General features: G+C 41.7%; 1 protein-coding gene across 2 annotated transcripts; it reads right to left on the reverse strand.

Moving 5' to 3' along the window:
• Positions 1-56: 56 nt before the first annotated feature.
• Positions 57-26361, reverse strand: IKBIP (IKBKB interacting protein). 2 transcript variants are annotated; one of them, XM_004602760.3, is made up of 3 exons: positions 25935-26350; positions 17821-17938; positions 57-2895 (listed from the first exon to the last, which is right to left on the reverse strand). In XM_004602760.3, the coding sequence occupies exons 1-3, from the start codon at positions 26108-26110 to the stop codon at positions 2140-2142; spliced, it is 1050 nt and encodes a 349-aa protein (XP_004602817.2). In that variant the 5' UTR covers positions 26111-26350; the 3' UTR covers positions 57-2139. The 2 variants fall into 2 exon arrangements, with proteins under 2 accessions (XP_004602817.2, XP_004602816.2); XM_004602759.2 differs by lacking the exon at positions 57-2895 and adding an exon at positions 8950-11672 and having other exon boundaries at positions 25935-26361.
• Positions 26362-26806: the final 445 nt, after the last annotated feature.

The raw sequence follows: 26806 nt of genomic DNA on the forward strand, positions 1-26806 counted from the left end.
TCATATATCAAATACACTATGGGTAGCTTGCCAGACTCTGCTGTACAGGTGGGATACTCTCAGAGCTTGCTGGTCTCTCCAAGAGGGATCGAGGATTCGAATCTGGATCGGCTGCGCGCTAGGCAAACACCCTCTAAGATTGGTTGTCTTCTATTTTGAACCCCATCAAATGTGGTGCGCTACTCTTGGAGTATGAATGGTGTGAGGTATGGGATGTCGCACAGTCCAGGGATAGGTTCACTCGTGGTGAGGCTCTGCCCAAGCGTGTGGAAAGTGGCTGTGAGTGTGATGGCGTTGAGTTCTGGAGGTTTTCAGCTGCCCAGGGTTGGGTCTCTTGGAGTATGGAGAAGCCTCACCTGACCCCTTCTGGGGTGCCCTGAATGAAACAGCCTGGTTCGGGGTCCAGTGGCATGGCTATGCCAGTGTTGTTTTATACTCTCTTCTGAAAGAGGACATGGCCGTTGATGAGATTATCCGGTGTGTGATGAGAACTTTTAAGATCTAGGTTCCTAGCAGCTTTGACATGCAGTATGATTTGTCACCTAGCTGTACAGCATACCCCAATAACACTGTTTTGTTTTGATTTTTGTTTTGGGGCCACATCTGAGTAGGGTTGAGAACTAGTGCCTGGCTCTGCTCTGGAATCACTCCTGGAGGTGCTGGGGGAACCATATTCAGTTCTACCAAGGTCAGCTGCATGTAAAGTGAGTTCCTTTTCCCCTGTACCATCTCTCCAGCCCATCTCCCCCATGACGCTTATTTTATCCCTGAAAGTTTCTTTCTTTGTTTTTATTTATCTTTATTAAAATAAAAACAATACATTTATTATTTTTTTTAGTCACCATGAAATTACAAAGTTATTCATGATTAGGTTTCAGGCATACAATTTTACAACACTAATCCTTTCACCAGTGTCCAATCCCCTCTACCCCTCTCTCCTCCCCCATGCATCTGCCCCCGCCTATTTGCTTCCCTGCCACCAGTCGGCTTCTACAAGAGGCTCATATATACGTTCTTACACTGTGGTTTACAGTACTGTTACTGATAGGGTTTCACCCATAACACTTTACCACCTTTCTACCCTGCAAACTCACCCTCTCTGCTAAACATGCTTCCGTACTAGAACCTCCCCTATGTCCTTTGGCTGCTTCTGGTGACTTGAGCTGTGCTACTTTGAGGAGGTCTCCGTCTCAGGTCTGGCCAGCCCCCTGACATTGTGCTCTCTTGCATCCCAATGCACCAGATGCCTTCCCTGGTCACATTAGGTAACATTTCCATTTCTGAAATCAGGAAAACCTAAAATTCTTTTCCTGCAGTTTCCTGAGACCTTGTCCCTCTTTCTCTAAACGGGTAATGAATGCCCTGTTCCTGGCGAGCACTTCTCCCATGAGAAACCCAGTAACAGTGCTCCGTGGCAGCTAGTGAGGGCCACTGGGGGTTCAGCTCTGCCCCCTCGGGACTGCTCAGTGCCAGCCTGACAGGTTCTGCTCCCTACTTGCATAAGGATGACTGTTTAAGAAGTTTGCATTCTCAAAAGGAAAAGGAGAGAGTTAGAAGAAAAGTGGAGGTGGGGGGTGGGGTATTGGGAGATTTGGGAGAGAAACAGGGGACATTGGTGGTGGGAAATGTATACTGGTGGAGGGATGGATGGTGGAAACCCAACCAAGAACAGCTTTGTAATGGTCTATCTCATGGATATCCAATAAAAAATAATTTTTTTTAAAGTAACGTAGAGTTCATGTTCACTTCAGTCAGCTTAATCAGTGGCTGAATAAACAGCAGTACTCCTACATAAAAAAAAAAGAGTTTGCATGCTGTGAGGCATGGAAACTGGCAAGCATATGTTTTCTCATAGTATTCTAGAAAAATCAAGTGCTCAATCCTTTAAAAAATATTTGTTTTTACAATACAAAACAGTATAACACAAAAAGGTATCTATTCCAAAATCCTGCTATTTCTGTCTTTCTAAAACAGGAGAGAGGTCTTATTGTGAGGGAAAAAACCAGCTACTGGGCTGGGAATGTGGCTCAGTAGTACAGCTCATGCCTCTTGTGTTTGGGACTCTGGGGTTGAATTTTCAGTTTCACACACACAAGAAAAATCAGAATTTCTTAAGCTTTTCTTATTTAAATAATGTTTTTAATCCATATCTGAAATGTGTGCTATTTCATCTTTCATATCTTTAATTTCAGCTCGGACTACTGTTAAATTAGATATCTTTTCATTTAAGAAAGAGATTTCTTGTTCTCTGCTTAGTAAGTCAGTAACCAGTCTCCCAATGCGCAGTGTTAAATCATTTATCAATGGCTCCAAACGGGAAAAGTCCTTCTTTAGATTATACACTTTTGGTTTTAGATCATTTGCAAAATTCACTGTCTTGAGAACTTTAGCTCTGTCACTTTCTAAACTTAAAAACCTATCAGTATGCTTGCTGAAATCACTCTTTAACTCAGACAGCATCTCCTGAACTACGCTAATTCTTTGTGAATTTTCAGAGGCTGACTTTCGGAGCATTGCTGTTCGGTCAATGCTACTTGAAAGAAGATCACCTATGTTTTTTACCGTATTTTTCTCTACCTTTTCTATTTTATTTTCTAGTTCTTGCACAGCTTCTGTCAATGATGTCACATCAGTTACCAGACCTGAAATGCGTCGTATATCTGTTTTCACAGTGGTAATCTTGAGACCAACAGTTTTTGCAGTGGACATTGTACTTTGGTCTACACTTGCAACATCTTGAGAAAGCGCTGTCAAATTATTATTCAATATATTTTGTTTTTCAGTTATCCCGTTGGACCAACTTTTCACCTCAGAAATTTCCTTCTGTAGTCGTTTTACACGAGCAATTATTTGAAAAGACTTCAACTGTTCCATAATAGCTTCAGACTTCTGACACTGTAAGACAATACAATACCACAATAATTAAATTGATCAGCAGCTTAACACTTAAAATTCTACTCAGCTTTCAAGTTATTTTTAACTCTAACTTTACTGCTCTTCAGAGAGCATCTGCAAAAAGCTGCATGAAGTATATTACTAGTGAAGAAGAAAACATTAAGAACGTTTCGTAAGAATGAAAATCGCACTTTTAGTTACTGCCCTTGCACATCAGTCTTGTGTATTGTGACAAAGTAAGCAGAATGAGAGGTAGTGATGTTTTCAGTTGCTGGAGAAAGGAGAAGGAAGTCTCTAGATAAGGTTTGGTAGATCTGTGGGGTTAAACAATTCTGAAACACAAGTTGGTACTTCCATGTGCTAGAATGAAGGGATCAATGTCCAAGATTCTGTGTATATGCTGGATTGTCCTATTACTTTGAGAATAAGTTTCAGGAGTTTAAGTATCCATGAGACCTTGAAAATTCAATTCAACTGAAGTTCAATTTTCTGGTGTGTTGTTCGTTGTACCAAGGGGTGAGGAACTTGAACGTGAGAACAGCCTGGCTGGTGGCCTCAATTTAGCAAAATGTTTTATAAGGAAGATTGATATTAAGACAAAGCAAAACAAAAGGAGAGCACACAAACAAACAAAAAGCATCCGCAAGACACTAAAAATTTGTGATTTCAAGTATAAGTAATTCCCAAGGTGACTGTTTTAATGCTCTTATTGATTTTTCTTTTGCTTTTGGGTTTCTACCTTGCAACGCCTTATGGGGGCTATTCCTGACTCAATGTTCAGTGATTGTTCTTGGTGGTCCTTAGGGGACCATCACATACAAAATATACCTGGCCATGCTTGGAAGGTCATGAAGTGTCAGGGCTGGAACCCTGACACTACATGCTAGGAATGTGATTCAGCCCTTTGAGCTATATCCTTCTATTCCCATTGTTCATCACTTGCTGACACCTCTAAATTTTACTTGGGTTTAACTTGGACATAATAACTTAAGGATATTTTCAGTTACCCAGGTGCCTCACAACATGTTAACTTGTGGTGCTGCTGGTGGTAGGTGTGTGTGTTTAGATAGTATTGGAAAAGTTGATTGTTTTGTTGAATTTTAAATCTTTGAAAACTTGTGTCCTACGCTAATGAAATTAAGAAGGAAAAGTTAAAGTCCTGGTTATAGAGATAGTTAAGCCTTAAATCTCACAAATAATACAGAATTGAATACTAGAAAGATATATTTAGGTGAGATCTCTAAGCTTCACTGGGAAGGTCATGTTAAACCTGTGGGCTGTGCTTAAGTGATGAGAAAAAATAAATAGAAGAACAACTGCAAAATGCTGGAAATATGTTGTCAGTGCCTCTGTTTGGAGTCAGATACACATTGTGTATACAATGGAAAAGGAAATCCATCTTCAATGGATTTAATAGTTAGCATTTAAGCTTTGGCCTTTTCTAGGAAGGGATTGTCAAATGAAGGATAACTATAGAATTTCTACTAATAATGCAAACCAATCTGACTTGACTCTATTTATAGAATAATCAAGCTATATGAAGTTTGTCCTTTAGTTTGAGACAGAAAATGGCCATAAATGGATTATAAAAAAATTCAGGTAACAATGTACATAAAAGTTGAAAAATATATTTTTAAGGAAGAGGAAATTAATTAAAGTCACTAAGGTCTTTTCTAAAATAGTTGTACATTGGCTTGGGAGAGCGGTCAAAGGTCTGGAATGAATGCTGCACGCAGGAGTCCTGGTTTCAGTCCCAACACTAAATGGTTCCCCTTTTAGAGCAACGCTGGAGCACCACTGGGAGTTGTCCAAAACTCAATCACAAATTAGCAAAATTTAAAGTGTATACTGTCTTCACTATGATTTTTAAAGTTGTCTTAAATGTGTCTTGAATGTTTGTTCATGTCTTAAATGTTTATTCATCTGAACATTTTTGTATTTTGGGATCACACCCAGCAGTGCTCAGGGCTTACACCTGGCTCTGTAGTCAAAAATTAGTACTGACTGTGCTTGGGGACCATATGGGATGTTTGAGATGGGACCCAGGTGGGTCCCGTGCAAGGCAACACCCTACCTCTCTTTCTGTACTATCTCTCTGGTCCCTCATATGAACTTTTGAGATGAGTACATAAACTTCGTTTTGCTTATTGAAAATAAAATTTTAGTGTGCTTTGGGGCTGGAGCGATAGCACAGCAGTTGGGCAATTGCCTTTCACGTGGCAGACCCGAGTTCGATTCCTCTGCCCCTCTCGGAGAGCCCAGCAAGCTACCGAGAGTATTGAGCCCGCGCGGCAGAGCCTGGCAAGCTACCCTTGCGTATTGGATTTGCCAAAAACAGTAACAATAAGTCTCTCAATGAGAGATGATACTGGTGCCCGCTCGAACAAATCGATGAGCAACGAGATGACAGTGACAGTGACAGTGTGCTTTGAATATTTTCATGACAGCTTAAAAAAAAGAAACCTATACAGTTGCAAAAATGCACGCTGAAATGGGAAGTTGACTCCAAGCAAGACAGTTAATTCAAAGCTGACTCTGCCCTATGGTGTTCATATTTTAGAAGTTTCCTTCTCAATAGGCTTATGCTAATTACTGTACCAAGAGGTGACCCCATTTTTTAAAATAATAGAGGTAGCACTGTCATCCTGTTGTTTCCATTTGCTCACACCATCCATTTGCTCACACCAGTAATGGGCACCAGTAACGTCTCCATTGTGAGACTTATTACAGTTTTTGGCATATCAAATATACCATGGGTAGCTTGCCAGGCTCTACCATGCGGGTAGGATACTCTTGGTAGCTTGCAGGGCTGAAAGGAACGCAGGAATCGAACCCAGGTCGGCCACATAGTAGAGGTAGATTGTGAAAATGCTGTGTTTAAGAATTAAGGGATAGCCACAAATAGGAAAGAAATCAAGTTGTGATGGCAAAATAATGTTTTGTTTTTAAATTGTTTCTTAACTTTGTTATTATCATCATCATCATCATCATTTTAATTGTATTTTTTTGGTGGAGCTGAGGGGACTAACCCAGGGCCTCAGACATGTAAGACAAGTGTTCTGACACTGAGAGTGTTTTATCATTTTTTGTTTTTATTTTGTATTTTTGGATCACACCCAGCATTGCTCAGGGGTTACTCCTGGCTTTGCACTCAGGAATTAATCCTGGTGGTGCTGGGGTACCATATGGGATGCTGAGGATCGAACCTAGGTCGGCTGCATGCAAGGCAATGCTCTACCAGTTGTACTATTGCTCCAGACATTATCTTGGGTATTTGTTGCCACACCTAGTGGTGTTCAGAGCTTACTTCTGGCTCTGCTCAGGGATCACTGCTGGCAGGGCTTGTGGGACTTTTTCTGAAAAAGACTCACAAGGGTGAAAAGAGTAGTTGATTTTATTGTGCCACTAGGCTATTTTTTTAATCATTAGCTACTCTGGATAATTTAACAGCATTACACAATTAAGGTACTTCACAATGGGTTTTTATTCTTAAGAGAAGCAAATCATTAAAAAACTTCTCTATTTCATTTGAAATGGGCTGGAGCGATAGCACAGTGGTTGGGCTTTCACCTTTCACGCGGCCAACCCGTGTTCGATTCCTCCGCCCCTCTCGGAGAACCCGGCAAGCTACTGGCAGAGCCTGGCAAGCTACCCATGCGTACTGGATATGCCAAAAACAGTAACAGTAAGTCTCTCAATGAGAGACGTTACTGGTGCCCGCTCGAACAAATCGATGAGCAACGGGATGACAGTTAAATTTCATTTGAAATAGGGCTCTAGAGAAAGCATAGCGGTAGGGCGTTTGCCTTGCATGTGTCTGACCCAGGTTTGGTTCCTCCACCCCTCGGTGAGCCCAGCAAGCTACCGGGAGTATCTCGCCCGCATGGCAGAGCCTGGCAAGCTACCCGTGGTGTATTTGATATGCCAAAAACAGTAACAATGAATCTCACAATGGAGACGTTACTGGTGCCCGCTTGAGCAAATCTATGAGCAACGGGATGACTGTGATACAGTGGTATTTTATTTGGTATCTTATAAAAGCTGTTTTTATGAACTTCTATTGGCTTTTACTGAAATATAATAGGGGCTGGAGAGAGATTACAGTGGCTAAGGCATTTGTTCATAGTGTCATGTATATATGTATATCTATAAAAATAGTACTTTTTGACAGAGGCTTTTTAGTTATATTAAGTTTTATCTAGATCTATAAACACTGCAACACGGTTCAAGGAAATAATTGTTGATTTCAGTTGGCTTTCCAAGTATGTTGCTAAAGAATCTTTGAGTCATGTTTACTGAAGGACACTAAAGTTTCATAAAGCTTTATAATCTAAAGCTAGCAATGTTTTATACATAACAGACTCTAAATTTGTCTCTCCTACTGTATAGCTTGGATGGGGTATTTTTGTATGTGTTGAATTATTGTTTTTTAGCAGAACTAAAACTGATAATGGGTAAATTTAGTTTGGGCTAACAATAAAAATATGAAGTATCTATTAATAAAATTTTTTTCATGTTTGGTGAATTTATAGATTCAAACAATGATCTACAATTAGATCAAGATTAAAGATGCTGTTACCTTTGCTTCTTTATAAGTTGAATTTTCTATGAAACTTCATAGACTAATAAACCATTTTTTCATTAGAAAATATTAAAGTACACTTAGTCAATAGCTTTTGGCAATTATGCATAATTTTGGGGTAAGGGCAATCATAATTTTGGGATAGGACGTTTGCTTTACATGGAGCCAACCCAGGTTCGATCCCTGATACCCCATATGGTCCCCCAAGCACTGTCAAGAGTGATCCCTGAATGCAGAGCCAAGAGTAACCTCTGAGCACCACTGGGTGTGACCCAAAAAAGCCAAAGAAATTTATGCATATTTTTTAGAAAATATCACTCATACTTTTTTTTTTTTTTTTTGCGGGAGAGGGGCCTGGGGGGGGTGGAACACACCTGGTGGTGCTCAGGATTTTCTCCTGACTCTTGGCCCAGGGATCATTCCTGGTAGGGCTCAGGGATCATATGGGGTACCAGAGATTGAACCCCATTCGGCTGCATGCAAGGCAAGCACTGAATCTGCTTTACTATTTCTGTAGCTCCTATAAATAACTCTTAAGCTCTACATCAAAGCTTACAAAAATTAGATTTTCTTTTCTTTCTTTCTTTCTTTTTTGTTGGACCATATCCACTGATATTCTGGAGTCACTTCTGGCTCTGCACTCAGGAATTACTTTTGGCAGTAGTGCTCAGGGAGTCATATGGATGCCAGAGAGGGGATGAATCGCATCGGCCTCCCCACTGTACTATTGCTCCACCTCCCCCTACGTTTTCTTGTAAGCAATTAATTTGCACTGATTATAAGCAATAAATCCAGAACTCTATCAGAAGTTAATTGATGTAAAATTTATTGTCAATAACAGATACAAAAATGTGTCTTAAACTATTGGTAATCTTTAAAGGAAAGACTGACAATACAATATAATATTTGATAACAGAACAGTTTTGAAATTTCAAGTGTTTTGTAAATGAAGAGAAGATTCAGAGGAAGACAAACTGAGTACCTCTAAATCTTCACAAGTATTTTGTATTAGGGAGGTTTTTGAAACATATGAAACCATCATAGACTATAGTGGTCACTCTGTTACCATTTTTTGCTTGTAACCATGACTGTGATATTTGTATGTAAATAAAGTTGAACCAGGTCTGCTAGTCAGCCAAAGAGCTGTCAAAAGTATAGAGAAATGAATTTGCCCTGACAGGATGGAGATTGAAGCAACAAAGTTTCAGTTAAGCTAATCTATTTATTTCATTGGCATGAAGATAGAAGTAAAAAAATTTAAAACACAATATTTTAGAAATATAAAAACGCAGAAACCTAAATTTTGTCAGAGTGCACAGAAACTAATGCTGTGACTTCCTTCCTTCCTTCCTTCCTTCCTTCCTTCCTTCCTTCCTTCCTTCCTTCCTTCCTTCCTTCCTTCCTTCCTTCCTCCCTCCCTCCCTCCCTCCCTCCCTCCCTCCCTCCCTTCCCTTCCCTTTCCTTTCCTTTCCTTTGGTTTCTGGCCTATCTCTGGCTGATTCTGGTGGTCCTTGGGGATTGCAATGCTAGTGATTAAATCAGGGTCAACCACATGTAAGGCAAATTTAACCCCTGTTTTCTCTCTCTCTCTCTCTCTCTATCTCTCTCTCTCTCTCTCAAGCGTATCTTTTAATTTTTAAAGTATTGGCTTTTTTCGAAGGTAACACCTAGTGATGCTCAAGGGTTACTTCTGGTTCTGCACTCAAGAATTACTCCCAGTGGTGCACAGGGGACATTATGGAATGCCTGGGATGGAACCCACTGTACTATCACTCCAGCACCCAAATGATGGCGTATTTTTAAGGATCATAATTGTTATTTTCTCATCATGCTTCCCCCCTCCTCTCTTTTCCTCCTTCCATAGTTTTATTAGTGCCTTTCAATTGTAAGTAGAATAATTTATCTAGAGACCATATATCTAGAAAATTCAAGAGTCTGTAAGACATATTCTTAAAAAAAAAGTCCAGTATACAAAGATATTCCAATAGTTGATACTTCAAAGACTATACTTAATTCATTTATAGAAGCCTTCAATAAGGCTATATTTATTTAAGGGCTGTGTATAGTGGGTAAGGAACTTGCCTTGCATATGGCTGATCCTAGTTTTATTCCCAGTAAGGAGTGATCCTTGAGCACAGAGTCAGGAGTAAGTCCTGGGGACTGTTTGGCCCCCATATATAAACAAAATCAAATTCTTAAAGGAGGACCTAGGGATATAGCTCAATGTAGCAGAGCACAAGTCTGGCCTGCATGAGGTCATGAGTTTGATCCCTGGAACCTGGAACTTCATGGCCCTGTAGCACTAATTGGGTATATGCCTGAGGGGCTCCAAGCATCACCAGGCTGACCCCAAGCCTCAGTGCAGAATCATTAGATGGAACATCACTGGATGTGGCCCTTTTAAAATAACCTTTAACAAACATCTTAAAACCCTAAGAACAAGTAAAGTAATAAAATCAATTTCCCAGACTCCACAGTTTTCAGAAAGTACATACTAGTTCATAGCTTTCCCTCAGTCATGTTATCTCTGTGTTAGATCAAATTTCTATAAAGTTGGTTGTCTGGATTCGAAATCTTCAGTAACGAACAAAAGAAATGAAGAACTGGAAATGTTGGTCATGTCCAGGTCATGTACCAACTAACCCGACAGATCAAGCTTCAGGCAAGATGTAAGAAACAGGCATTAGGCTGGAAAAAAAAAAAACAAAAACCAAAACCCCCAAACTGGGTTCATTTAGTAAGGGGTTAACCACTCCTTAGTAGTTTCTAGAGACATGAATATATTTGGGTCAATTATAATGGGTGAAATGTACGATGCTGTTGATTCATTATTAAAAAACATAAGAAAATTAAGTATATTGTTTTAAAAAGTAGAAAAATAGATATTTAAGAAATATTTCTATTCAAAACGGTTAAAATAAAAAGTTTTAGTACTAAAAGAGATAAAATTTTGAGGGCTGAGTGATAGCCTGGCAGGGAGGTCTTCAGTTCCTACCTAGACACCACAGATATACAAAAGCCCAAGTCCCCCATATTCCCCCAAACACAATCCATTTCTGTGGACATGATGCTTAATTTTCCAATAACATGAGGCATATAAAAGCAAACCAAGTGTTAAGGGGCTTGACTTGCAAGTGGCTGAAGCTGTTTAATCACCAGCATTGCGTATGATCCTCAGAGCACTGCCAGGAGTGATTCCTGAGCACAGAGTCAGGAGTAAGCTTCGAGCACTGCTGGGTATGGCTAAAACCCACCAAAATAAAAAATAAAACCTCCAAGCCAAACTCAAACCCTTAAATGCACAGAATAAATCTATTTACATATTCTCATGTGGCTCATCAGGATAACTTTAGTGAATTTAAAAATCACTGTCAATTTCTTTGTTTTCTGTATTATATTCTTTTAATGTTCCTTTTTCTCTTGTATTTGAATATGCTATAAAATCATGAACTTTTCCTTTTAGAACGTCCAGTTCATTTTGCATCTTTAAAATACTGTTATCATACTGAAGTCCTTCAAGGGTTTTCTGCATCTCCATGATTTCAGCTACTGCTTTTAGCATATCATCCTCCATATTAAACATCTTAAGAGTCAAGTCTTCCATTTTCTTTTCTGTCCCTACAAGATCCTGTGAGATTTTGAGAACAGAGTGAATAGCACTTTCAATTGCCGGAAGATGAGTCTTGCACTCTTCAACCTTGGGTTCGTAGTTGGATAGTTTGTTCGTCAAGTCTTCATCTCTGGCAAAAAGAGCATGCTGTTCCTTTTCCAACCTCTCCACTGCTTTTGTGTCGGAGCCCAGTTGCTCTTCGATGCGCAGAAGATCTTCTTCTTCTTGTCTTTTTACTGTTCTCATGTTTCGGAGCGTGCTATCTTCCAAGTCTCTCAGCCTTTCAGTGAGAGACTTTATTCCTTGTTCAGCTCTGTTAAGTTGGGCAGTGACTTCAGAATGTATATGTTTGGATTCTGATTTGAAAATATCTGTATTAACACTCATTTCTTCTAGGCTTCTCTTCCAGAAGTCAGTAACATTTTGGAACTTCTCAGTAAGGCTTTGCATTTTTTGAGTGAGCATCTCTTCACTACTTTGAGTCTTATGCATGCTACTTTGGAGGCTTGATATTTCCTGCTCAAACTGGGTCACCAAAGACATGGATGATGTAGCTTCCTGCAGGATACTTTCAGTGGACTCAAGCTGTATTTGTAACACAAAACAATTCCCAAGGCTACTTAATAACTTTTGTATTAGGGAAACATACTTCAACAGTGGTGCTGTTGTCTAAAATATCTAGGTTTATCAGAATCATACTGGCAAAATAGTCCATTAATAAATATTTTCAAAACATCTGGTGAAACTTTTAGAAAAGTATATACCAATTTATAGTTAAAATATCTGTGCATGTATATACAAAAGGAAAATATTTAAGAGCTCTTGAAATTGGGGCTAGACAGATAGTACAATGGGTAAGATGCTTGCCTGGCAAGTGGCTGACCGGGGTTCAATCCCTGGCACCCCATATAGTTTGATCCTGAGTGCAGAGTCAGGACTGAGCCCTGAGCAGAATGGGTATGGAAACATTAGGAAGAATAAAAAACTTTTGGGGCTGGAGTGATAGTACAGTGGGTAGGGCATTCGCTTTGCACACGGCCGACCCGGGTTTGATTCTCAGCATCCCATATGGTCCCCTGAGCACTGCCAGGAGTAATTCCTGAGTTCAGAGCCAGGAGTAACCCCTATGCATTGTCGGGTGTGACCCCAAAAGAAAAAAAATAAAACATGCATAAAAAACCTTTTAAGTATATCATGTATTTCTTCTATTTTATTCCAATGGAAAGCAACTTAGAAATAATTGTTATGGTTATTTGCCTGTTTAAGCAATGAAATCCATTATAAAATGTTTTTATCTTTCCTAAATCTTATTACTTTCTAGAAGATTCTGCTTGAAAAAAATAATGGAATTAAATGACCTCTTCTGAAAAAGGTACCAGAATTGGCTCTTATAACACAAAAGTAAAAAATAGAAAGACAAGTTTATCTGGGCTATGATAGGGAAGGAGCCAATGAAGTACTTGGATGGGACATCTGAACCACATACCAAAGATCACCTAAAACAAAGGATTATCTAACATCCATGTCTGGTTACTTCCTCTAAATCATTCTACACTAGGCATTCAGATTAAGTTTTTAAAAACTGCTGTGCATATTATGGCATGGGATAAAGACCCCAGTTGCACAATCTCTCCTTTCCCTAGGCTTTTCTTCACTTCACTTTGTGGCAATCAATTCTCTCCTGCCTTCAAGCTCTGGATGAGATCGAAGCTTGTTAGGGCAACATCCTGGCGAAGCTTCTGTGACAGCATGAACCTCTGGGAGTGCTTACTGGAATAGGAATTTCCCACATACTTTGCACTTAACACATATAATTATTTTCTTAATACAATTGCATTTTTTACTCAAGGTGCAATGCTCAAGGGCTGCTCCGAGTGGGGTTTGCTGAGGGCATACAGTGCTGTGGATGGAACCAGGCTCTCGCATGCAAGGCATGTATTCCAGTCCTTTGAGCTATTTCTAAATTTTAGTCTTTTATTTATTTATTTAAAAAATTATTTCTATTTGTTTATTTGGGAGCCACACAAGGTGATGCTCATGGCTTACTCTTGGTTCTTTGCTCAGGAATCACTCCTGGTGGGGCTAAAGGGACCATATGCAGTACTAAGGGTTTGAACATGGGTCACCCAGGTTTGCAAGACAAATGCTCTACCACTGTACTATCTTTCTAGGTCTATTTATTTTATTTTTGTTTTATGGGCCATACCCAGTAGTGCTCAAAGCTTACACTCGATATACTCTTCTTTATTATTTGATAGGGGAGATAGTGTTTTGGCTCATTTACATCATATATACCTAGATGTTCCATTAAGATTCACTGAGTTTCTTCTGTGAGCTAGTTCCATTACTAGGCACTAGAGTTATAAAAGATAAAGTTGGTTCAGTAAGAGAAAAATTGACAATAATAACAAAAGATTGGGATATACCACTGTGTCATGACAAATAATACAGGTAGTGTGGAGGCTCAGAGAAAAGAAAACCTGATGACAATGAGAAAAGACTCAGAAGCGTTTTTGAATCCTGCCTCTTAAACACACTGATGAATCAGGCTGGTGAAAATTTAGGGTTTGTGTGTGTGTGTGTTTGACATCCATTGATGCTCAGGGGTTATTCCTGGTTCTGTACTCAGGAATTATTATTAGGGGTCCATTCGGGATGCCAGGGATTTGACCCCCATCAGTCACGTGCAAGGCAAGCACACTACTCGCTATCCCTGTGGCCCCAGGTTGGTGAAGATTTTTACTTTATTTTTGGCCTTTTGGCCATATCTGGTGATGCTCAGGGGTTATTCCTACTCTGGACTCAGAAATCCCTCTTGGCAGGCTTGGGGGACCACATGGGATGCTGGGAATTGTAACTAGGCCTGGCAGTATGCAAACCAAGATCTGTATCCATTGTACTGGAACTCTGGCCCCTGATGAAGATTTTCAATGCTTCTAAACTCCTTAAGAGAAGAGACCAGTTCTTGAATAGCTTTTATAGTCAGCATTTCTGAGGACACAAAGACTATGTCTGCTAATGCTTTGGAAGAAAATGGCCATAAATCTACTGAGTTCAGCCTAATCAAGACCTGAAGTAGTTACAGGAGAAAGAACTTTAAGACTAATGCAGGGACCAGTCAGTCTCAGACTTCATTCAATAACATTTTTTTTTTTTGCTTTTTTTTGGGTCACACCTGGTGATGCACAGGGGTTACTCCTGGCTCTGCACTCAGGAATTACTCCTGGCGGTGCTCAGGGGACCATATGGGATGCTGGGAATCGAACCCGGGTGGGCCACGTGCAAGACAAACACCCTACCCGCCGTGCTATTGTTCCAGCCCCAATAACAATATTTTTTGTTTGTTTATTTTGGGACCACAACTAGTACTCAGGGCTTACTTTTGAATCTGTGCTCAGGGATCACTCCTGGAGGTCCTTGGGGAATCCTGTGCAGGTTGGCGATGAACCAGGTCTGCTATGCGCAAGGCAAATGCCTAAACTCATGTACTATCTTTCCAGCACGGCACAATAATTACTTTTAAGGCATATACACACTCATATGTATGTGCCTCTAAAATATCTGCCACCATATCATTATAACCTGGAGGCATTAGGCCCTAGTAGATCCCAAGTATAGTTTTATTTAGAATAATAAAGATCTCAAGATTTAATTTGCAAATGGTGGCTGGAATACTACAATAACAATTATTTATGGGTTGCCAATATGTCCTAGTAGATTTCTGTTTGTAATGGGGCCACACTCTGCTGTGCTTAGGGTTTACTTCTGGCTTTGCACTCAGGGATCGTTCCTGGCAGGGCTCTGGGGCGCTCAGGACCAAATTTAGGTTAGCCATGTGCAAGGCAAGTATCTTACTTGATATTTAATGACCCCATTTAAAAATTTTTTTAAGACACAAGACCTTAAATTTATTGGCACTTGAAAATTTTAGAAGAGTTTGCATATATAATGTATCTCAGTGGACCCCATACAATCTTGCCATTTTCATTTACTAAATGAGAAGTTAAAAGGCCTTTTCCCAAGGTCCAGCATTTGTCAGGAAAGCACCAGTCTGTCCCCCTTCAGGCACACTCTTCAGGCCTTTGTTCACCTCTAGGAAGGGGAAATTATCATCAATCTGTTCCAGGTCCACCAAAAAGAGGAAAACACTAGGCAAATACACTCCCCAAATACTAGGCAAACATTGAGTATTCTTGGATCCTATGATGATGTTTCAAAAGGCATTTAATTTCCACTCCATATTTCATTAAAAAGGGAAATCTTCAAAATGTGTTCCCGATGGTTTTTAAGAAAATGAAGTTTCTATCTCGATTGTCATATACATATATTTTTTGGTTTTTGGGCCTCACCTGGCACCTGGCTCTGTGCTCTGTGATCAGAGCAGGGCCCAGGGAACCATTATGGGGTGCTGAGGATCACACTTGGGTCAGCCACATGCAAGGCAAATGCCTTACCTGCGGCACTATGGCTCTGGTACCTCTTGTCATTTTCCTATCATTATTATGTTTTCATAATTAAAGGTTAGCCACAACCACTATGAGATTCTGACATGAGCCCTAGGTCAGAGTACCTATTCCTTTGTCGTCTCTTTGCTGAGAACCCTAGGCTCCAGTTCGATGGAATTCTCTGGCCTGTGCGAGGAATTCATAGTTTGCAGCCATGGCTTCTCTTTTCCCGGGAATAGATGCTCATTCCTGTCTGTGAGGCTGCAGCACCTCAGATGCTCTATTTCATTTCACAAGAAGGAAGAAAGAAGAAGAAAGAAGAAGAGGAGGAGGAGGAGGAGGCAGAGAGATAGTACAGTGGATAGTGCACTTGTCTTGCATGAGAACCAATCTGAATTCAATCCCAGCACCCAATATGGTCCGCCAAGTCCCCAAAAGAATGACCTCTAAGTGTAGACCCATGAGTGAGTCCCGAGCACTGCCGGGTGTAGCAACAAACACCCCCCCCCCACACACACACACCCACACCCACACTCAAAGCCACACCGACACCCACACACATACATGCTATACCCAGAGGTGCTGGGGTGGCAGTCAGAGTACCTAGGACACTCCCAGCAGAGAGTGGCTGAGGCCTGCAGTGCTTGGACCAGTTGTGGTTAAGTGGAATACATCTCTAGGCTCTGCACAGACATGGCATCTGCTTTACCACCGGAGGTACCTCCCAGGCTGCTTTTTTCCCCTATTTTTATAACATTCTTGCTTACCCCGGTGCAAGCACAAGCACTTGCCTATTTCTTGACATGAACAAAGATTTAATAAATAAATAAATTAAAAAAGAGAGAGATTTCTAATGGTAGCTAGGTCTCTGATAGCAGAAAAGCATCACATAGTCATTTTATTTCTTTACTTTTGGGGGCCATACCCTGCAGTGCTCAGGATTTACTTAGTTCTGTGCTCAGGGATCACTCATAGTGGGGCCTAGGGGACCATCTGTGGTGCTGGGGATCATAACTGGGTCAGCCACATGCAAGGCGAATGCCTCACCTGCCGTACTATCTCTCTCACTGATTGCTGCTGATTCATTCTGAGTGGTTTGGGTGGTTAGAAATTATTTTTCACCTATTCTACACCTGATGATGATGATGATGATGATGATGATTAATCAATTTATTTTTTGTTTTTGGGCCACGTCCAGCAGTGCTCAGGGCTTACTCCTGCCTTTGTACTCAGGAATCACTCCTGGAGGGCTTGGGGGACCGTATGCGGTGCTGGGGATTGAACCCAGGTAAGTTGTGTGTAAGGCAAGCGCCCTACCTGCTGTACTACTGCTCCAGCTCTATTCTACATATTCTTAAGGATTCAGAGTAGTAATAATCCAGCTGGTGAAAATGAGCATTTGCAGCCGAAAGAAACACAAGATAGATGTAGATCTTATTTTAATTTTACTACAAAGTCAATGATTTTTCTTTAGACTATCACTTTTTGTTTGGGGGCCATACCCAGCCATGATCAGGGCTTACTCTGTGCTTAGGGATCACTCCTGGCAGGCTCTGGAAACGCCAGGGATCAAACCTGGATCAGCTGCCTACAAGGCAAATGCCTGACCCACTGTACTATTGCTCTGGTCCCTAGACTATCATTCTTATATGTATGTTTACCAAGTGGGAAATAAAGAAAAAAGTTCAGAGATATTTGCCTAATAAGTGCTTCTCCTTTTCTACTTTATCTAAAAATCATCATATTTTCAGTATCCAGATACTTTATATTTAAATAGAAAAATTAAAATCACATAAATATGAACACATTTTTTTTTCTTAAATAACAGTAACATGGTACATAAAAAGCTTCCTGTCCTTTCAAATTACAATGAATTTAAACCAAAGTAAGGTAGAATATGAAAAGTAAGGGAGATCAGTGGGAGTTATAACAGTAATGGTCGAAATCAAGTGTCTTTCAAAGGGGGCATATGGATATTGTGTAAATTGGGGGGTTACCACACAAGACTAGGGGGCCAACCTAGGGGTGGGGAAGTGCACAGGAAGGAAATAAGGTCTGAAGGAGATCATAGTTGGAAAAAGATTGGGAAACTGGTATGAAAGGCAGGAAATGGGCCGAGATACAGCTCAGAGACAAAGCACTTGTCTTACTTGTCTTGTGTATGTGATTTGTTCCCAGAAACCACATAATATAGGGCCAAAAATAAAGGACAGAAAAGAAGGAATAGAAGAATGATAGCAGAAAGAAAAAGATAGGAAATCTTCACCAATAAATCAATTGATAATTACCTTTTCTGAAATTAAACTGATTTTATTTTGAAGCCCTTGGAATGCGCTGGTTTCAATTTTCAGTAACTGGTATTGGTTTTCCACCTTAGCAAACTTTTCTGACTGCTGAAATACAAACCTGGAAAAGAAAAAAAAATCACTACTCCCTAATTCATATGCAAATCAGAAGTTTTAAAACATTCTACTTTAGAGAATTTCATTCTCTATTGGATTTCACATCAAACCCAGGGCCTCCCACTGTGTCTACCACTGAGACAAACTCTTATTTATTATTATTATTATTTTTAACAGTGTTCAGAGTTTACTTGCACATAGAACTGATCAATAATACAAATCGAAAAGATCTGCTCGAGACATTGGGTATTGCACCAGGGAATTTCCTGGCACCCAAGGAGCAGGAAGCAGCTTCCTGCTATCACCGGCTTGGCTTTGACGACAGGAGTTGTGGGTGACCAAACCAACTTGCACCATAGGACCGCAATGCTCCGGCCGTGCTGGTAGACATCTCAATGGGGTATTATCCTTTTTGAAGTAAAACAGTTTTATTGAGAGGATATTAATTCTAAGGAGAGTAAGATGTTCTTTGGAGAGAGAAAGAAAAGGCCAGGAATATAAGAAAACTGTGTCCTAAGTAACAGAGGCAACCCCAGGGTAGAGAGTTGTAAAGAAGCAATTATGCACCTGTATCTGGGATGAGGGTACCCTTGGAGTGGAGTGCACACTGAAAAAGAAATTTTTCTTTTTTGGAGGGGCCACACCCAGTGATGCTCAGGGGTTACTACTGACTCTCCACTCAGGAATTACTTCTGGTGGTGTTTGAGGACCATATGGGATGCTGGAGATTGAACCCAGGAAGGCTGTGTGCAAGGTAAACACCCTATCCTCTGTGCTATTGCTCTGGCCTGAGACAGAATGTTAAAGGCATATTAGGTGTCCAAGTGTGATTCCGAAGGTTATTACTATGGGTTTAAAGCCACTGCAGCAGGAGTGATATAAACTGAGTCAATCAGCTTTCTTGAAAAAAATAAAAGTAAAGAAAAAATCTGATTGGACACTTTAATAGTGGAAGCTTCAATTATGTCTGTCTACTATTCTATCAATTGCTTTCAAACCTTCAGAAAGAGAAGCTGAAGTAGTTACAAGTTGAAAATCCTAAATTTAGGAGTCTTACAGAAGCAGAGATTGACGCTCATCTTGTTGCTCTAGCAGAGAGAGACTAAATTGTAGATAGCTTTCCAGCTCTAAGGCACCACTTGCCTGTGTTTGTTAACAACAGATCAACATTTTAGAGATCTCTGGTTTGAAGAGGGAACCTCTCCTGCTCCTCCTACCAACGATATGGTGAGGAGTCACTAGAAATAAAAGCAGTGAGTGGGGAAAAAAATTGGAGTGGGGCTGGAGCAATAGCACAGCGGTAGGGCGTTTGCCTTGCACGTGGCCAACCCAGGTTCGATTCCCAGCACCCCATATAGTCCCCTGAGCACTGCCAGGGGTAATTCCTCAGTGCAGAGCCAGGAGTAACCCCTGTGCATCGCTGGGTGTGACCCAAAAAGAAAAAAAAGAAAGGACTATCTTACAACCACTTCTGGTAAGGAAAACAAGTATTTCAGCACACTTTTAGGCAGTGGCTACGTGGTAGATCTGGATACCTATGCTATTAAACGAGGAAAATGCTGCCCTCGTTTTCAGGTTCCCTGTTCAGTGAGTGAGAAGGTGTGGTATATGCAATAACGGTAGGCAAAGAAAGTATCTTGCCTTTTAGTTAACTTTTCGTTTCGTTTTTGGGCTACACCTGCCAGTGCGCAGGGATCACTCCTGGTGGTGCTCGCTTGGGGTATCATATGGAATGCTAGGGGTCAAACCCAGGTCAGCTGTGTGGAAAGCCAGCACATTACCTACTGTACTATCTTTCTGACCTCATCAATATTTACTTTTCAAGGCTATATTTGAGTAATATATACAAGATGTTTTTATATTGAGAAGCAAAATTGTCTAAATTTAAAATACAGTTTTTTGGGACCAGAAAGATACCTCAATGGGCTAAGCTCATATAAATTATGCAGGAGACCCGAGTTTGAACACCAGCACCAGCTGGTACTCTGATCATTGCTGGGAGAGACACCAACCCCCCACCATTCACCCCTGCGCACAGAGCTGAGAATAGTTCCCCAGCATTGTGCAGGTGTGGCCCCAAAACCAAATAAAGGGAAAAAAAAACAATTGCTTTTTGCTTTGTCTTGGGGCCACACCCATCAGAGACTGGAATAGCATCTGATGGTATTCAGGGGATACATACAGAGCTGGGATTGAACCCCAGAGTTCCTGCATGCACTAATACCATTTCCCTGTCCTGAAAATGTATTTTAAAATTAAAATGTAGAAGAGAAAAAAAAAAGCTGGAATGAAAGACGTGATGGCAATTAGAAATTACAAAATATCAAAACTGAAAAAAGGAGTTATTGTAAAAGTAACGGTAGTATGCAAGGTATCATTGGCTATACTCATCACTATGAGTCATATTGTAAGTGCATTTCACTGCCATTCTAAAATTGTATTCTTCATAGAACAAATAAGGTATACAAAGATTCATTCCAACTTGAAAACAATAAATGAACTTCTGTTCGCATAAGACCTAAACTTAGAGCACATAAGAAATTTTGGTTAATTAACTTTGAATTCTTCAGGTTCAGACATAGCAGCTGAAATTCTTTGGTCATTTATTGAGTCATCAAAAAGCACTGGAGCAGAACTGCATGAAGTGAGTGCCTAAAATGCATGCCTAAAATGAATGCCTAAACCATAGACATAGACCAGACGTGCAAAAGCCTTACTGCATAATTGGAGTCATCTGGAAGCTTTAAAAATCTGGTGTCTGTCCTACACACAGAGATAGGACTTAAATGGCTCGGGAGATGACTTAGATAATAGAAAAAATTTAAGTCTCCTGGATTATGAGTGTTTGGCAAAGTGTAAGTCACTCTCATGACCCACTGTTTTTAGAACTGACTTCTTTTGAAGAAAAGTATTTAAAGACAAACGCACTGGAGAGCTGAAAGACTTCTGAGCCTTGTGCATCACTGCGAAGGTGTTTATGTTTCAGGCTAACAAATGTCATCATTAGGCTAGCTGTTGTCAAAAGTTAAAATGAATTTTTTGCTTTTTAAACAAATAATTATATAATAATAATTACTGTATAAATATAATATTGAGGAAAATATATTTCTTTTGATGATTGTTAATGTCCCCTATGAGATAACAGTAGAACAAAGTTAAGCTGAGGTTGTATTATCAGCATTGAAATTTTCTCATTAAAAAAAAAATTCTGAAGAAAACATCAATTTATTAGAAAACACCATTATCCTACTTTTCAAAAATGGATGTTAGTCTTAATTCTTTGGTAATTTCATTCTTGGCTTTAAGAGTTTCCTTTCAGAGTACAGGTTATGTGAGACCAGAAGAGAACCAAGGACAAAGATCATCCTACAAAAGTAAGTTTAGCTCAGGGCTGGAGCACAGCGGGTAGGGCGTTTGCTTTGCACGCGGCCGACCCGGGTTCGATTCCCAGCATCCCATATGGTCCCCCAGCACTGCCAGGAGTAATTCCTGAGTACAGAGCCAGGAGTAACCCCTGTGCACTGCTGGGTGTGACCCAAAAAGAAAAAAAAAATAAGTTTAGCTTTAGAGACTAGTTTCCTCATATTTTTGGATTCCAGTGTTGTCCTCCAACACTGAATTTATCCCACACCCATGGATTTACCCTATACATCAAGTTTCTTAAAGTTTTTCTGTTCACAATCACTTTTTGCCAGATAATTTTTTTTACATGCTGGAGCGATAGCACAGCGGTTGGGCGTTCACCTTTCACTCGGCCCGCCCGTGTTCGATTCCTCCGCCCCTCTCGGAGAGCCCGGTAAGCTACCGAGAGTATCGAGCCCGCACGGCAGAGCCTGGCAAGCTACTCGGGCATATTGGATATGCCAAAAACTAACAATAAGTCTCTCAATGAGAGACGTTAGTGGTGCCTGCTCGAACAAATCGATGAGCAATGGGATGACAGAGTGACAATTATTTTACATAACTCTGGGGCATACAGGTATATAAAATAGTTAAGGACAAACCATTCATTGATAATAAAACATAAAGGAACTTATGATTTATTGTCTCTCCCACATTCAGTTACATATCCTTATATGGGGTTCTGGTGCACAGTTTAAGAAGCTAGGGTTTTAAGTTTTATTGAACTGTAAAAAATTTTAGTGTGTGCTGGGATGATCCCTGGGCTCACGTACACAGCGCATGAGCTTTACCCCTGAGCCATATCCCTAGGTCCCTAATGAAACCGTCTAATACTATCTATCTCTGAGCCTTTGTCAAAGACAAATATCAATTAAAAGCTTGAAGCTGTTAGTGAAAATATCATCTTTGGCAATTTTGAGGGTTTTTTTTTGTAAGCTTCAAATCAAAAGATGCATCAGTGCTACCTATTAACAGTGTGTGCAAAAGGAAAGAGTATTATTTTTTTTTTTTTTCTTTTTTTTTTTTTTTTTGGGTCACACCTGGCAATGCACAGGGGTTACTCCTGGCTCTGCACTCAGGAATTACCCCTGGCCATGCTCAGGGGACCATATGGGATGCTGGGATTTGAACCCGGGTCGGCCGCGTGCAAGGCAAACGCCCTACCCGCTGTGCTATCTCTCCAGCCCCGGAAAGAGTATTATTAATAAAAAAAGTGGTTGTGTGATACTGAGATAAAATACACTTCACTTTTCACTTAAATGTGTCTGAAGTGAATTTTGCATAAATATTAACTTATTTTAATATTAGGAAAGAGGATTTTTTTGGCCACACAGGTGGTACTCAGGGTTTACTCCTTGCTCTGTGCTCAGGGATCACTCTTGGTGGGGCTTAGGTGACCATCTGAGGTGCTGGGGATCAAATCTAGGTTGGTTGCATGCAAAGCAAGTGTCTTACTCATTGTACTATTGCTAGGGCCCTGGGAAGAGGAATTTAAAAATTAATAAATTTTGGGCCAAACCTTGTGGTGCTCAGGGTTTACTCTTGGCTTTGCACTTAGGGATCACTCCTGGAGGTCCCAGGGGACTAGATGGGATGCTAGGGATTGACTCTGTTTGGCTGCATGCCAGGCAAAATGCCCTGCTCCCTGCCCCAATTTATTTTTAAAGAATGATTTTCTAGAAGCCAAAAATGTAGAAGGTAGTTTCTATTCTGAGAAGTGAACATTTGAAATTGGCATCTAAGTGAGCATCTAAAGTACTTCATTTCAATTTTGTGTCAGAGGCGCTCCTACCTGGAGCAGTTAAAACCTTCCTTCCTGTCTTCTCCAGGTTAAAGATAGTCTGTTAAGGACTATAGCTTCTAGAAGAAAAGGACTCTTAATAGCTTTAGACTAGGAATTTATTTCCAGGTCCACACACTGTCTTTAGATTACTGAAAGAAGACAAAATTATTATACTGGCTTAAGAATGTGGAGCTGCAGGAGAGCCTGAGTTTGATTCCTGACACTGTCACAGAATGAATGTGGAGCTGGGAAACTTTGGTCCTGCCATTTACTAACTGAGTAACCCATATAACCTTGAGCATGTTTACTTTATCTCTACCTGCAATGCGAAGATGTTATCTGATAGAATTGTAGAGATTAAATAGCCTCATGTTTACAAAGTTCTGAGTGCCTAGATTACGCCACCAATCAGCTCTTTGGCCTTTTCTTTTGGTCTGTTTGGTGCAGTGGGTAGGGTGCTTGCGTTGCATGTGGCTGATCTGGGTTTGAGCCACTGCAACATACATGTAGTCCTTGCCACAAGTAAGCCCTGAGCAACACCAGGTGTGGCCCGCAAATCAGGGAGGTACCCTCACAAAAAACCTAGGGTTCTCTTCTACTTTTACTAGGTAGAAGCTCCAGGTCTATTCTCCTATGAAAAGAGAGTTGGTTGGGTTCATAGTAAATGAAGGATGTAAAACTTAAAACATTTCTTTCCCTGCTAGATTCCTATTGTTCTCCCAGGAAGTAACTTACTGAAAAGTGGAACATTTTGTGATTTATCACAAATAACTGTAATCGTTAGATGACTATTGAGAACTAATAATCATTTAATTCCTTAAATTCAATGAAGAGACAAATTTTTCTCCTGCTAGAATGACTTTTGAGTAACTTTTCCAGCACGAGTTTTGTTTTTCTGTTATTAATTTAAGCTCATAAAATTTAAAATACAAGGGCAGTTTATTTAAAACAGCATAATTAGTGATTTATTCTATTAACATAAAAATAAAACTCGACAAAGAAAATTATATTAATAAACCATTTTGGAAAAAAACGTTTAAGAGTCAACATTCACTTAAACAAATCTTTTATTGGAAGACTTCAACTCTGGATGAGTAAAGCAGCAACCAAAAAATTTTGGGAGGGTACACCTTGCAATACTCAGAGGTTATACCTGGCTCTACACTTAAGAATCACTCCAGGCAGTGCTCAGGGGACCATATGGGACACTGGGAATCAAACCCTGACATTACCTGCTTTACTATCTCTCCAGCCCCATAAATATATATATATTTTTTATTTTTGCTTTTGGTTCACACCCGGCAGCGGTCAGAGGTTACTCCTGGCAATGCTGATAGAATCCAGGTCACTCACATGCAAGGCAAGTCCCTTTCCTGCTGTACTATCACTCCAGTCCATAAATCAAATGTTTTAGCATCAACAACGTTCTGGACTTGAGAACGTCCCCTGTCCTTTAAAAAATTCTGTTATACTTTTGAAGGTAAGTATTTTATTAATACTTTAAAAACAGATGAACAGTGGAGCAAACGTGTAATTTAAAGCATTGATTTAACATTGGTGGAGGGAAGGTGACACTGGTGGTGGGGTCGAGGCTACAATATTGTATGTCTAAAACGCAACTATAAATAATTTTGTAAAATCACGGTGGTTTAATAAAATTTAAAAATCACTATCATCCCGTTGCTCATCAAGTTGTTCGAGTGGGCACCAGTAACGTCTCTCATTGTGAGACTTTTTCGGCATATCCAATGCGCCACGGGTAGCTTGCCAGTCTCTCCGAGTGGGGTGGAGGAATTGAACACGGGTTGGCCACGTGAAAGGTGAATGCCCTACCGCTGTGCTATCGCTCCAGCCCAAAATTTAAAAATACTTATGTTTAAAAAGCATCGATGTTATCAAAACGAAATTATGGTTATGTTTAAAGGAAGAGTTCTGGTGGGGGACCCCAGCTAAGCTGTGGGCACTTGGCAGACAAGCACACTCCCCCACTCTACCCCAGAACTGGCGAAACTAAGCTGATTTTAAAGATATTTCTAATGTTTTCCCTATGACCCCAAATATATCATTCACTGCGTTTAAAAACTAGAAATAGTTCGTTTCAGGGCCTGAGAGACTGCGCAAAGGGATGAACCAGGCTCGATCTCCAGCATAACCTGGGGAAACTGGGAGCACCGGGCCTGGAGCAGGCCCCAAGCACTGCAGAGTGTGGTCAAAACCCCAAATAAATAAATACTGAAGTTTTAGGTGAACAACAGTGGTCTATGTTCATTACAACACGGTACACAGGTCAACCTATAACTTAGGAAAAAGGCTTCTATTTCATTAGAAAGAAACAAAAAAGTACTGAGGCGAGGATGGGGTTTCAATCGGGAGCGTCAAGCATGCAAGGCATCGTGCGGTCCCCCACAACCCCCGCGGGCGGGGACGCTCATTCATTTGTGGACGTGAGGAAAGGGTGGCAGAAAGATTTCCTTCCAGGCTGCTAGCGCGGCGGGCAGGAGCGCACGGCGTGGCGTGGGGGTGCCAACGTGCGCTCGACGGACGCAAAGTAACGGGACCTCTGCCCGGGTCGGCGCCGAATCTGCCGCCCGGTTCTCGTCCCGAAACCTCGGCGTCGACCTCCCGATCGAGGGAGAAGGGAAAGGGAAAGCGAGTTATAGGAAAGGAGCGAAAAGAAGGAGGAAAAAACAGGAAACTCGGCAGGGCGCTCCCCCCCTCTCGGGGTCGAGGCGGAGGAAGGGAGACGCCACGCCGGCTGGGGCGGGCGAGAGCGGGCGACTTCCCGGGCTCTCGGGTGGGCCTCGCGTCCACTTACCAGGCCAGGCCCAGGCACGTCCCCAGCGACAGCAGGCTCAGGCCCGTCCGGGGGTCTGCCCAGCGCCCGCCTCCGCTGCCCGGTCCCTCGGGGCTCCTCCCGCCCTCACTCCGCTTCCCGGGCTCCACAGGGGCTCCCTTGGGCCCGGACTTCTTCCGGTTCTTCACCTCAGCCATGTCTGGGGAAGACCCCGAGCACCACAAACCCCGATTCCTTTACTGGGGGGAGCGGGACGTGGCCGCCTCCGCAGGGGCGCTGACCGCGCCCCCTCTCGAACTTGGCACCGCCCTGAGACCAGTTCCCTCCCTCTCCCGGCCATCCTCGGGGTTTCACAGCCTCTTCCCCCTTCTCTCAGACACCCCTCCCCCCACCCCGGTCTGCAGGCTCCTCCGGCTGAGGCAGGGATCAACCCTGTTGGACTCGTCCTTAGCTTTCAGGGTGCAAATCTGTGCAAAACAGCGTGGGGCGAGAGCAAGGAGAAACGTGAGGCAGCTTGTGGGCGGGGCATGTCGGGGCGGGGCCGCGCGCGCCACGTCGAGCTCGTCGCCGGCGCCGTCGCAGCGTTCCTTCCTCAGCCCGACGCGGCGCGCCCGGGAGATTTAACCACGCCCCCGGAGGCTTAGCCACGCCCCGAGGCGGTCTCCGTCCCGGAGGCTTAGCCAACCCCAGAGTCTAATTTTGCACTGGTGGTTTAGCCACACCCCCGTCCCGTAGGTTTAGCCACTGCCTGGAGTTTTACTGGTTACTTGCTTAGATTTAACCACGCCCCGGAGGATTGGCCACGCCCCCTCCCGGAGTTTAGCCACGCCCCTGAGTTTTACTACGCCCTAGAGGTTTAGCCTTGCTCGGACACGGAGACTTAGCCACGCCCC

This window comes from Sorex araneus, chromosome 10 (genome assembly GCF_027595985.1).
Source record: "Sorex araneus isolate mSorAra2 chromosome 10, mSorAra2.pri, whole genome shotgun sequence".
In the NCBI taxonomy this organism is placed as follows: Eukaryota; Metazoa; Chordata; class Mammalia; order Eulipotyphla; family Soricidae; genus Sorex; species Sorex araneus.